The sequence below is a fragment of the Carcharhinus amblyrhynchos genome, chromosome 14 (assembly GCF_965287045.1).
Source record: "Carcharhinus amblyrhynchos chromosome 14, sCarAmb.v2.hapA, whole genome shotgun sequence".
NCBI lineage: Eukaryota > Metazoa > Chordata > Chondrichthyes > Carcharhiniformes > Carcharhinidae > Carcharhinus > Carcharhinus amblyrhynchos.
The window spans coordinates 29476976-29491030 of NC_137337.1; the positions used below are offsets into that span (position 1 = coordinate 29476976).

The following is a 14055-nucleotide window of genomic DNA, read 5'->3' on the forward strand; positions in this document are numbered from 1 at the left end:
CTAAAACACCATATAGATTTCATGAATTCCCTCCTCAAAAAGCACCATATCGATTTCACTAATTTCCCCAAAACCCCCAATAGATTCCACTAATTCCTTCCCCAAAAACACCATATAGATGTCACTAATCCCCTTCAAGTATCATAGATTCCACTAATCCCCCCCAAAAAAAACCACCCGATAGATTTCACTAATTCCTCCAAACAACAAATAGATTTCACTAATCCCCTTCCCCAAAATACCTCATAGATTTCATTAATCCCCTCCCCAAAACACCTATCGATTACAGTAACTCCCTCAAAAACACTCCATATATTTCACTAATCCCCCTCCCCAAAAACACTGATTTAACTAATTCTGCAAAACACCCTATATATTTCATTAATTTCCCCCTTCCCAAAACATCTTATAGATTTCACTAATCCCCTCCCCAAAAATCCTTACACTCCAGAGTTACAATAACACCAATTTGTACACCCAGTACTCTCACTCCTGCCAACATATCCTGCAAAACCCAATTCTTTTCCCCCTCCAAAAAAATCCTTACATTTCAAAGCAACATTAAAACCAGTCTTTACACCCACTACCCCCGCTCTTGCCAACATATCCTGCAAAACCTCAACTGAGGATCCCCCCAAAAAAACATTTCAGGCAACATTAAAATCGATCTTTTCACCCAGTACTCATTCCTGCCAACATATCCTGCAAAGCCCAATACATTTTTACCCCTCCATAAAAATACCTTACTCTCCAGAGCAACACTAACACCAGTTTTACCATCCACTGCCCTCACTCCTGCCAACATAACCTCCAAAACTCAGCTCTGACGAAGGGTCATCCAACCTCGAAACGTTGACTCTTCTCTTCCCACAGATGCTATCAAGCTTGCTGAGGTTTTCCAGCAGCTTTTTTTGTTGCAAAACTCAATTGAGTATTCCCCCCCAAAAAAAAACTTACACTCCTGAGCTACATTAACACCAATCTTTGCACCCAGTTCCCTCACTCCTGCTAACATGTCCTGCAAAGCGCAACTGATTATTTCCCCCTATTCTATGGCATGTTAAAATAAGTCCAAGTGCAAATTCAGAAAATGTCTGTTCTATGGCATGTTAAAATAAGTTCAGACCTACATTAACTCACCCAATACTCTCACTCCTGCTAACATATGCAAAACTCAATTGATTCTCCCCCTCACCACCACCGCCCCCCGCCCCCCATTTTGCAGGTGGTAGTGAAGTTGGTCTTTAAGAAAAAAAACAAATTGCATCAAGTTCTCTGTCTTACTCACCTGCTTGGACCTTTGCCAATGTGTCAGTTACACCCCCATGGGTACGTCGCAAGAGGATTTTGTTGTTGTTGCTGCATTTAAGGTGAGGTGAATGAGCTGCCAGCGCTCATAAGCAGCAGCGCTGGCAGGAAAGGTTAGACACGCACACACAAGCACCACACACGTTAATTTTAAGCATCCGACAAGCATGGGCATCAAAATGAAACGGAATGATTTTGAGTGGGTCTATACGGATCAGCCTCACACGCAAAGAAGAAAAGAAATGTTGGGTATGTTTAATTGTCTTTCTTTTAAAAAAAATCAATAAAAACAAGTATAAGTTTGTGTACAAGCGTGATTTTCTTCTGTATGTTTCTCATCACGAAAATCCGGCTAATAATTGTTCCGCCTTTTTTCAACAATTTGCTTTGCTTCGCCACAGTTCGGAATTGTCTTTATAATTTGAAGTAAACGTTAGTGAATCTGAAGTTTTTTGTGTGTCCAACTATATGGGGATTATCGGAACGCTGGTACTTACAGAGGCGCCAGGATGAGCAACATACACCTTTTTAAAAAAATATTCCCACCCCAAATAATTGGATCGACGCGTATTTTACGGATCTGATTTCGAGATTTCTCTCCCCTCTCCATCGGCGCATTAAGTACTTTCTCATACAATGCATCACTATTGAGAAGGACACCTTTCCTCCTGTCTTACATTTGCCCCCTGTTTAACCTGTACTTAAAATTGCCAAGACACATCTGACCGTACTTAACCTTGCACAGACTTTCCTTTGGACTATCCTTTGGTGGTGGTAGTAGAACGCTTTTAAAAAGATTTGCGTAATTAATTTCAGCGTAGCAAATCCACAAAAGTCGTGGAACACGGTCTTCATACAGTTTGGGTGGGGCTGGACCATAGATCGTGTAGGTGTGGCAGTAAACTTTGTCTTGTCGGGTAGCTAAATGTCAGTGATACCTTTTGCAAACGTAAATGAAGTCCTTCACAGATTTAGTGCGAGTTTTTTTTGCACATAGTTAATGATTGTAAACTGCATGGCAAGCGATCAAATGATATGCTGAAACATTGTTTCTCAGACGCCTTATTACGTTAAAGCGGGTGTTGTCGTGGAATGATACTTGGGGAAAATAGTATTAAGTTTACCTGGAGTGATCTTTCTTTAACAGTTTGCGTTCCCTTTATTTCTTACTCATAAGCTGGATTTACCTGGTTTGCTTGCCCCCGGGTTGTGGGTGGGGAATGCCAAAACTGTCATCTCTCAGAAGGTGGGCATTCTTTCTGAACGACTCCAGGCTTCCCGTCAAGGTCTCCTCAAGCATGGTGAATCCCTGTGGGCAGTAGTTAATTTCCAGAATTTTGACCCAAGCACTGTTCAAAGGAAGGCGATAGATGTGTGATTGGAGGGGGTGTCATTGCCCTATGATCTAAAAGTGAAGTTTAGAATGTATTGTCCCAATCTGTCTTATGCAACCATTTCACTTGCCCGTTGTAAACCATGAACAGCCTAGAGTTTTCTGTCCAGCTGGTCACTGTGAAATATTGACAGAGGGAAGATTATTCCTTCAACTGCTTGGGTATATTGGGGACGGGGGGGAGGGTAATCTCGCGTTGGTGATTTCCAGCATTCATGATACCCGGGGTGGAATGTAGTTCAAGGCAGAATTCATCAGACGTCGCATAATGTCTTTTCCCCCCTAAGACTGGCTACCCTGCGATGGCGCACACTTACAGCAAAATAGAGGGAGCGATATTTTCATTCCCTTTTTCTCAAGGCGGCACCTGTTGAATTCTCACCCCGGATCCTTTGGAGTGCAAATTCAAAAAGCTGAGTATTTTTCCAAGTTAACGAACATTTCGGAGCTGGACGCATTTCAGAGGGCTTCGTCCGGGCGGAAAACTGGGATCCGCCAGCTTGGCGATCAGTGAAATTCGAGTTGATTGAATGTTTAGTTCATTTCATAGCCCTGCTCCGAAATTTCTGAACCACCTCCCCAAGTGCATCAAAATCTTTGAACCCCGTTATTAGGATTTAAGAGAGCCACAAATGTCGATTGGAAGTAATATTTAGAGTGTATGGAAGCCGCGCTGGTTTTCCAAAGAAAAATCTTATTTGAACTAATAAAATCCCACTTGACCCTTAAAGCATTAGTTTACTAATAAAACCGGAATTTTAACTCAGTGCAATTTATATAAAGCTGCATTGTTTAAATGGCTTTCATCATGGCTGGCAGGAATTGACCCAATAGGTTGGCGTGGGAGAAATTCATACTTGTAACATGAAACCTTTGCAAGTTTGGCCATCAGGATTTTTGCCCCTATCACTGCTTGAACGGCGATTTCTCATTTGCCTTTGTGCACCTAATGATGGGTCATAGAGCATTCAGAAACTAATTCAAAGTAAACAATTGTGTGCTCCTTCTGTTTCCTGAGTGTAAATAAGCAGTAAGATTGTATCCGATAGGTGGCTGCCCACCACTGATTCCCGACAAAATGGGTGTAATTTGAGCAACCATTGTAAACAAATTATGGGAATGTGTGAATGCAGAAAGCTGTAAATTATTGAAGACCTTTAATAACATGCAACACACTCCTGTTGCTGAATGAAAGTCATGATGTGGAGATGCCGGCGTTGGACTGAGGTAAAACGGAAAGAAATCCCACAACACCAGGCTAAAGTTCAAACAGGTTTATTTGTAGCAAAAGCCGTAAGCTTTTGGGACAGCCTGTTTCTTCCTCAGGTGGCTGCGAACTCTGACTGAAGATGATCCACCTGACAAGGGACAGGCTGTCCCGAAAGCTTTTGCGACAAATAAAACCTGTTTGAACTTTAAGCTGGAGTTGTGGGATTTCTTACTGAATAAGGCTATTAAAATATTCATTTAAATTTTGGGAGTTAAATATATAATTTAATATAAAAGGAGAACAAATGCTGCTTTTGATATAAATATAAATCTAAGTTAAATATTTTGCAAATGATTCATTATATAGTGTATGACACTTGTAACTGTTGTAGTGTTTTAAGCATGCCATTGACAATCTTTGTCCATGCCACCATACCAAATGGCTTTCACTAAAGTCACAATTATGATCCTGTATAATGGTAGCAGAAGTAAATAACCCATCACATCTAATCCTCCCTGATGTATTTGCAGCCTTTGATATGTTTGACCATGTCATCCTCCTCTGATACCTCTCCACTCTCATCCAGCTGGCTGGGATTGTACTTACCTGGTTCCATTCTCATCTATCCAGTCATAACCAGAGAATCATCTGCAATGGCCTCTCTTTCCAGTCCCGTACCCTTGCCTCTGGTGTCCACCAAGGATTTACCCTTGGGCCCTTGCTATTCCTCATCTACATGCTGCATCCCTCAGTGATATCACCCAACAAACAGAGCATCAGTTTCCACATGTGCAGCAATTGCACCCAACACCACCTTTCTGTGTCTCTGAATTGTTCAACAAGCAAGAATTTCCTGCAACTAAATATTGGAGAGACTAAAGCCATTGTCCTAGATCCCTGCATCACATCCCTGCAATCTGCTCAACAATTCCAATTTATTCTTGACTGGCCTCCAATGGCCTCCCTCTCTAAACTAGGCATCTAAAACTGCTGCCTGTGCCCTGTCTTGTATTGAGTACATTTTACCTATCACCCTTGTGGTGTGATGACAAGTTGTGACACAGATTAGGCAAGGCCTTGATTTTAAACTTCTCTTCCTTGTCTTGTAATCCCTTCATGATTTCACCACTGCCTATCCCTGTAATTTCCTTCAGTAAAACAAGCCGCTGAGATACCTTTAATTCCACCCACTTGAATACCCTGATTTTTAATCTCTCCAGTGGTTCCAGAAGCTGCCAAAGCCCTTACATGTGAAATTGCTTCGCTTTTTGTTCCATTATGAAATTCCTGAAAATTTTCTTTGACTAAACATTTCGTCATCAGCCCCAATATTTCCTTGTGTGGCTTAGTATCAAATTTTGTTTGGTGGTGTTCATGTGAAGCACTTTGGAACATTTTGCTATATTAAAGGCACCATACAAATGCTCCAGAGATTTAATCCAGTCTTACATTCCACAGGGACAATACCTCACCTTGGGAGGAATCTTCCTTCTGTAATAAGTTAGTTGCTGTGAATTTGTAGATCCAAAGTGTATTCCTGAAAGTTGTTCATCCCAGTTTATAGTTTACAGCAATTAGTTTGGAAAATCAAAACAAATTTGTCAGTTGACTGCAAACCAGTCAACTTGGGTGATGCCACAGAACTAGTAATCCAGAGGCCTAGGTTAATGATCAGGGGACAAGAGTTCAAATCCCATCATGGCAGCTGCAGAAATTTAAATTCAATTAATAAATCTGGAATATAAAGCTTGTCTCAGTAATGGTGACCATGAAACTATCAGCAATTACTGTATAGATCCAACTGATTTGATTTGATTTGTTATTGTCACACGTAATAGTATACAGTGAAAAGTATTGTTTCTTGCATGCTACAAAGACAAAGCATACCATACCAAGGGAAAAAAAGAAGGTAAAGAATGTAGTGTTACACTCATAGCTAGGGTGTTGCGCAAGATCAACTTAATATGAAATAAGTCCATTCAAAATGGCAGCAGGGAGGAAGCTGATCTTGAGTCAGTTGGTATGTGATCTCAGACTTTTACATCTTTTTCCTGATGGAAGAAGGTGGAAGAGAGTATGTCAGGTGTGCATGGGGTCGTTGGTTATGCTGGCTGCTCTTCCGAGGCAGTGGGAAATTTAGACAGAGTCAATGGATGGAAGGCTGGCTTGAGCGACAAACTGGGCTTCATTCATGACCCTTTATAATTTCTTGCGGTCTTGGACAGAGCAGGAGCCATACCAACCTGTGATTCAATCAGAAAGAATGCTTTCTTTGATGCATCTGTAAAAGCTAGTGAGAGTCGTAGTGGACATGCCAAATTTCCTTAGCCTCCTGAGAATGTAGAGGCATTGCTGGGCTTTCTTAACTATAGCGTGGGTGTGGAAGGACCAGGACAGTTGTTGGTGATCTGGGCACCTGAAAACTTGAAGCTCTTGACCATTTCCACTTTGTCTCTGTTGATGTAGTGAAACCTATAAGGTGTTTTTTGGGGAGGGGTGATTAGTGAAATCTATAAAGTGTTTTTAGGGAGGGGTTTGGTGAAATCTATATGGTGTTTTCTGGGGGTATTAATGAATGCTATAAGGTATTTTTGGGGAGGGGGAATTAGTGAAACCTATATTGTGTTTTTGGGGGGGTTTAGTGAAATCTATAAGGTGTTTCTTTGGGAAGAAGGATTAGTGAAATCTATTGAGTGCTTTCTGGGAGGGGGGAGTAATGAAATTGATAGTGTTTTTTGGGGAGGGGGATAGTAAAATCTATATATACAGTGTTTTTGGGGAGGAGGAAATTAGTGAAATATATAAGGTGTTTTTGGAGAGGGAGATTAGTGAAATCTATAAGGTGTTTTTGGAGAGGGAGATTAGTGAAATCTATAAGGTGTTTCTGTAGGAGGAGGATTCATGAAATCTATAAGGTTTTTTTTGGATCCAGACAACGTTATTTGAAAAGCTTACAAAGAAAGGGTCAAAGGGATACCACATTGTTCACTGAGAAAGATGATGAAGACTACAGATGTGGTGAGTAGAGGCACGAGCACCTCGGAAGTGATGGGCTCGGGGAGGGATTTTGGTTGAATCAATGAACATACTTCCTCTTGAGGCTGCTGGCCTTTTCTCTCTGGGTTGCTGACATCCTGTAGTCTGGTGAAAACAGTGGGCTGGAGAGAATGATCCGAGTATGCTGGACTGGTATTTAAATATGGCACTGGAAAGCTCAAGCTCATCAGCTGAAGGCAGGTGGACGAATCAGCTACTGGCCCACCAGGAGAGTCAGAAGGGAACTTGCTTGTACATAATTAATAAGTTTCCAAGCACAGAATCTGACACTGAAACCCACTATTATGATGGTGGAACAGGCACTGCCCTCACCACACTTAATCTCTAAATGGGAGAATTCAAAATGTAAACTACTGTTCATGGAAAAGAAAATTGATACTCCATGAATGGGGTTGAAATACTTAAGGTGAAGCTGAATAAGAGGAGTGAGCAATCCCTCAACATGTTCAATTTGTTCAGAGCTGCAAGCAAAGTGAATAGAATGTTGAAATATATAGCAAAAAAAAACAGGTTAAGGTAAAGTCATGGTCAAATTATGTGAAACCCTGGTCAGACTATACAACAGTGTCAATGAAACACAGGTGAATTCCAATCAGTGGAGCCCGTTCACAGGAAAACCTTCGCAATCTCAATACACTTAAGAACAAAGAAAATTACAGCACAGGAGCAGGCCCTTTGGCCCCCCCAAGCCTGCGCCGATCATGCTTCTCGACTTAACCAAAACCCCCTACTTTTCCAGGGACCGTATCCCTCTATTCTCATCCTATTCATGTACTTGTCAAGACGTCCCCTATAAGTCACTACCATATCCGCCTCCACTACCTCCCCCAGCAATGAGTTCCAGGCACCCACTACTCTCTGTGTAAAAAAATCTGCCTCGTACATCTCCTGTAAACCTTGCTCCTTGTACCTTCAATCTGTGGCCCTGAGTAATTGACTCTTCTACTCTGGGGAAAAGCTTCTGACTATCCATTCTGTCCATGCCTCTCATAATCTTGTAGACTTCTATCAGATCTCCCCTCAACCTCTGTTGCTCCAGTGAGAACAAACCAAGTTTCTCCAATCTCTCCTAATAGCTAATGCCCTCCATTCCAGGCAATATCGTGGTAAATCTTTTCTGTACTCTCTCCAAATCCCTTGCATCCTTCTGGTAGTGCAGCAACCAGAATTCAACGCTATATTCCAAGTGTAGCCTAACTAAGGCTCTATAAAGCTGCAACATGACTTGCCAATTTTTAAACTCAAAAACCTGGCCGATGAAGGCAAGCATGCTGTATGCCTTCTTGACTACCTTCTCCACCTGCATTGCCACTTTCAGTGATCTGTTTACCTGTACACCCAGATCCCTTTGCCTATCAATACTCTTAAGGTTTCTGCCATACCCTTAAGGGTTAAGCCTTAATCTTCATTATTCTGCAGTTTCTTTGCCATGCTTCTCCTAATTTGTTTGTTCCACAAAACTCAATTTTAGCCCTTAATTTTCTTGGTGACTCCTATACAAACTGCTATTATTGACATTCCTTTTGTTCGGGCGCCAGAACTCTCGCCAAAAGAAGTCTTCAATCTGTCTTTTCTTTCCAATTATCTTCCAATTTCTAATTACTCTTTTTCCTATGAAGTTCTTTACCACTGTTCTTAGGTTTCTCAAAATGCCCTGTTGGAATCCATCCAGTTCCATTATCTGAAGACTGGGTATTTGTAGAAGACATGTGTCAGTTGTGACTCTGTGACTCTTTTCTCTATGTCAGAAGATCATAGGTTCAAGTCCCACTCCAAAGATTTGGGATGCAATTTTCCCGTCCTGCCCGCCATGGGGGTTGTAGCATGCCGGACAGGACCATGCAGACGTCTGTTGACCTCGGGCGGATTTTCTGGTCTTGGGGTGAGCACGGCCGAAAAATCCCGCCCTTGAAACTCCACTGAGAGAATCACCTTGTGAGGTGCCAGCCATCTAGTAAAGGCTAAACCCAAGGCCCTGTGTTATCAGATGCTCTATTTTAAAGACATCAGGGAAGATTTTCTTCGTGTCCTGGGCTATATTTATCCTTTACTCAGTATGCCTAGAATTGGCCATTTAGTTATTATTACATTGATATTGGTGGGGTCTTGCTGTGTCCAGACTGTAGAATCACCTATATTGTTACAGTGACTATACTTCAAAAACACACTGGGGTGTCTGAGGTCATGAAAGATGCTGTGTAATTATAAATCTTTCTTAACTGTGTGAATTCCACTGAGCAAACTATGTTAACAACTTTGAGTCACATTATGTTAATTATAGTATATACTGATATAATGCATGTGTGGGTGTGTGTATGTGTAAACTGTAATATGGGGAGTGATCCTTGGGGTTGAGTATGAGAAATATCTCGTGCAGCTAATTTCAAAAAGAACGTGCATTTCCTGCTGGTTCTATCCCCTCTCTGCCAAATTACCTTGCCTTCACAGAGATTCAAAACCATCGTCACTCCCTCCTTAAATAAAACTCTCTTAATTTCTCCAACTATCTTTCAGTCACCAATCTCCCTTCAGTTCTTCAATGTATTGTTATCTTCCAATTCTATACCCAGCTGTCCCAGAATTCCTTGTTTGAATCTTTTTTGTCTGCCCATATCTACAAGACTGGACCAGTTAAAGTGACTGCAACCACAGTGCATTTTCCCACCTTGTTTTCCTGAGAAATTGGGTTCTTTGCTCTACAGCTAAGTTTTGTGAGACTGCCCTCTCTATGATTCGACTCTGACCTGTCCCAGAGCAAGCAATCTCAAAATCATCAGCACATCACCAACAATCATCTGTTGCTATGGTGACCTCCATAGTTCCCCAGTGATCCTTCCTTGACTCCCTTCCTATCTCAATTTAATACTGTTCCTCAATGAGATAATTTCTCAGCACAGGGTCAGTATATAGTGAGAACACACAGAGATGCTTGTGAATACTTCCCTTGATTTCATGGAATCCTACAGTGCAGAAGGAGGCCATTCGGCCCATCGGGTCTGCACCGACCACAATCCCATCCAGGCCTGATCCCCATAACCCCATGATTTACCCTAGCTAGTCCTCCTGATACAAAGGGGCAATTTAGCCTGGCCAATCAACCTGACCTGCACATCTATGGTTTGTGGGAGGAAACCATTGCACCCATAGGAAACCCACGCAGACACAGGGAGACCCAAAATGAGAATTGAACCACTGTGCCATCATGCCACCCCTTTCATTTTTATCTCTGCACTGTCCCCCTGACAATTTAGCATGGCCAATCAACCTGTCCCGCACATCTTTGGACTGTGGGAGGAAACCGGAGCCCTGGAGGAAACCCACGCAGACATGAGGAGAATGTGCAAACTCCACACAGACAGTGACCTGAAGCTGGGATTGAACCTAGGTCTCTGGCACTGTAAGGCAGCAGTGCATACTACTGTGCCACCATGCCACCCTATGATGTCCACAATGATGTTTCTGCCAATATCCTTTGGAATATGGCCAGCCAGAGTTGGTAACCATGCCCATGATTGGAAATATTCTCTCAAAATTTACACTATTAATCTTTTAGGCTTCAATAAGATCATCTCTCATGTATTTGGACCTCTTTTGGCCCCAGCACCTCTTACTGCTATGTCAACCTAGCAAGAAAGTCTCAACAACTTTCTAGATCAGGTCCATGGTTAAAGTAACAGTGAAGCCCAAGTAAAGTAATTGAATCCAATCTGCATAGTTAAAAAAGGCCCAGTTGGAAACTGACAAATGTCAGGAAAGCAGGTAAAAAATGTTGCTTGTGTGGGTCAGTGAATCAGATGGGCTTTTTTGTAACTGTACACCCATTCAGCTGGGCCAGCAGGGTTAAAATTGCCCACCTGGTTTTCACACTGCAGTCACAACCCTCCTTTTTCATCACCATCTTCATTCCGCTCTCTAACTGCTTATTTGCTGCATCAGGCTGTGCCCACATAGACATCCTGTTGAAGCCAAACTCTATCTTGTAGCACCCACCTCCAAAATATCATCAACCTCCTTGCCGACTCTGCCATCTTTTGGCTATAAACTTTTCCGCATCTCATTTCTCCCAGTGATGGCAAAGCTGTCGTCTTTATGCTACTCAGATATCCTAAAAACCCCTCTGCCTTGTTATCCCTCATCCCACCTTTAAGTGCTTTTAAAAGGCCACCTATTCAACCAGACTCCAAACTCTTACTTAGAAACCCATTGTCAATTCTCTCCTTCTCTGTTTTGAAATACCATCTGTGTTCCTATAGTCATGACAATATTATAAATCATCAAAACTGAATTTCAAAAGTTACCTTTTTTAAAAAATGGACTGATTCAAAATGGACTCTGAGGGAGTTACTCTGTTTTGTGGATTTAATCACAATTCAATCTCCTGTAGAGACAAAACAAATTTAACGATGTGAAAGATATTAGGAATTTGATGAGTGTTTGATAAACGTTAGTAGATGCCATTGACTCTGATAGTTGTCCTTCACACACAAAAACCTTAACTGATAAGAACTCTAAGGTGTGAAAAATCACCACAACGTAAAGGAGGACGACTCTGTTTGTGATTAAAGTTGTCTCCATGCCTGATTTGAAAGATGGCATTTGTTATAGGGTCGCATGATACAGTGGCTATCTTTACTCCCTGTTAAAATAGAAATCTACTGTGAGCGGATACTATGAGAACTCCATGATAGAATGTCACCACACAGTTAGAGAGGGACCAACAAGCACAGTCATGTGAACTGCTGTGATCAGCCAGTCTAAAAAAGACCAAACTACACTTCCTTGAAATAAAAAATACTTTCCCCTTCCCCCCATATGGTTCCATCTTGAAGTGTAGCTGAGAAAACCAATGTCCTTCAGAATGACAATGGGAGTCATTGCATCTGCTGTGACATCTGTGTAATTTCAAAGTCTTCACTTCTGACGACTTAACAATGCAATTAAGAAACAACAAGAGGCCTGCATTATTTAAACTTTAAAGTTTATTTATTAGTGTCACAAGTAGGCTTACATTAACAATGCAACAAAGTTACTGTGAAAATCCTCTAGTCACCACACTTCAGCACCTTTTCGAGTACATTGAGTGAGAATTCAGCATGGCCAATGCACCTAACCAGCACATCTTTTGGACTGTGTGAGGAAACTGGTGCACCCAAAGGAAATCCACACAGACACGGGAGAATGTGCAGGCTCCATACAGACAGTGACCTAAGCTGGGAATTGAACCCAGATCCCTGGCGCTGTGAGGCAGCAGTGCTAACTACTCTGCCATAAGAACATAAGAACATAAGAAATAGGAGCAGGAGTAGGCCATCTAGCCCTTCGAGCCTGCCCCGCCATTCAATAAGATCATGGCTGATCTGTCGCTGCTCAGTTCCACTTTCCCGCCCTCTCCCCATAACCCTTAATCCCCTCTCTTATCAAAAACCCATCAACCCGCGTCTTAAAAATATTTAGCGAGGCAGCCTCCACCACTTCAACGGGCAGAGAATTCCAGAGATTCACCACCCTTTGAGTGAAGAAGTTCCTCCTCAACTCCGTTCTAAACCGCCCCCCTTTTATCTTGAGGCTGTGCCCCCTAGTCCTACTGTCTTTTTTGAGCGGGAAGAGTCTCTCCACCTCTACCCTATCCATCCCATTCATCATCTTATACGTCTCAATGAGATCTCCCCTCATTCTTCTAAACTCTAACGAGTACAAGCCCAGTTTATTCAGCCTCTCCTCATAGCTCAACCCCCTCAACTCCGGTATCAGCCTAGTAAACCTCCTCTGCACTCCCTCCAAGGCCAAAATATCTTTGCGCAGGTGCGGCGCCCAAAACTGCACACAGTACTCCAGCTGTGGCCTCACCAATGCCCAATACAGCTGCAGCAAGACCTCCCTACTTTTATATTCAATCCCCCTCGCTATGAAGGCCAGCATCCCATTCGCCTTCCTGACCACCTGCTGCACCTGCAAGCTGGGTTTTTGCAACTCATGCACAAGGACCCCGAGGTCCCTCTGCACCGTCGCCTGCTGCAGTTTTTTGCCCCGTAAGTAATAGTCCTTCCTACCATTATTCCTACCAAAGTGGACCACCTCACACTTGCCATCGTGCCTCCCACTGCATTGAAACAGAGAGTGTGAACCATTACATTTTACAAGTATTGTTTTTAACTTCATTTTAGTACCTAGTTTTGGTGCATGTATGAGAGTGCAGTTTGAAGAGTGAATGAGACATTATTAACCTTCAGGGCAAGGGTGTGGAGAAATAAACCAGTTTTTTTGTTTACAAATGGCATGCTGCTGGGTTATTTAGAATTGACCTACACACTCCATGGGTTAGAAACACACACATTCATGTACAAATATCAATGATCATGGGCAATAAAAGGTAACACTGTAAAATTGTCTGTGACACAGGTATATAGAAGAAAAATATTGCGAGAAATGAGTTTGAGAAGTGAAATGAAAGAGTCTGATACCACAAACTGCCAAAATGGAATTTTGAGCAACTTCTAACTGGAAGAGCAGATATGAAGTTGAGAAATCAATCTCATTTATCAGTTATTCATTGATCCATCAATGGCTCAAATCTTTGATGAGCTTGATACAGCTTCTGTGCTAACAGAAGCAGTGTGAGTTCCATGCCCCTGCTGCCGAATGCCATTCAAGAGTACCAGGGTTTTGGGGAATAGTTAGGAAAGTGGATTTGGATCAAGATCAGATCCTTGATCTTATTGTATGGGGTGTGGAGAGTGGGGTGGAGGGGGTTAGTTGGCCTATTTCTCTGCCTGTTTCTTATGTTCATAAGAGATGCTAAAGTTAAGAAAGCCCACCAACACCTCTACTTTCTCAGGAGGCAAAAAAAAATTGGCATGGCTGCTACAACTCTCACCAACTTTCACAGATGTACCACAGCTTGGTATGACTCCTGCTCTGTCCAAGAAACTGCAAAGGATCGTGAACTAGTTTTTAACTTCATTAAGTTAATGAACTTAGTCCAGTCCATCGCACAAACCAGCCTCTCATCTGTTGACACTGTCTACACTTCCCATTGCCTTGGAAAAGCAGCCAGCATAAACAAGGACTCCACACATGCCAGACGTGC

The 14055-nt window shown here is 42.3% G+C and overlaps 1 protein-coding gene across 1 annotated transcript in view; it reads left to right on the forward strand.

The window, feature by feature from the left end:
- The first annotated feature begins 1380 nt into the window (after nt 1-1380).
- The window catches only part of degs2 (delta(4)-desaturase, sphingolipid 2), a 57663-nt gene continuing 44988 nt past the window's right edge, over nt 1381-14055 (forward strand). The window contains exon 1 of the mRNA XM_080202519.1: nt 1381-1557. Within this exon, the coding sequence (XP_080058645.1) occupies nt 1476-1557 (82 nt within the window). The 5' untranslated portion in view covers nt 1381-1475. The remainder of the gene's footprint in view (nt 1558-14055) is intronic.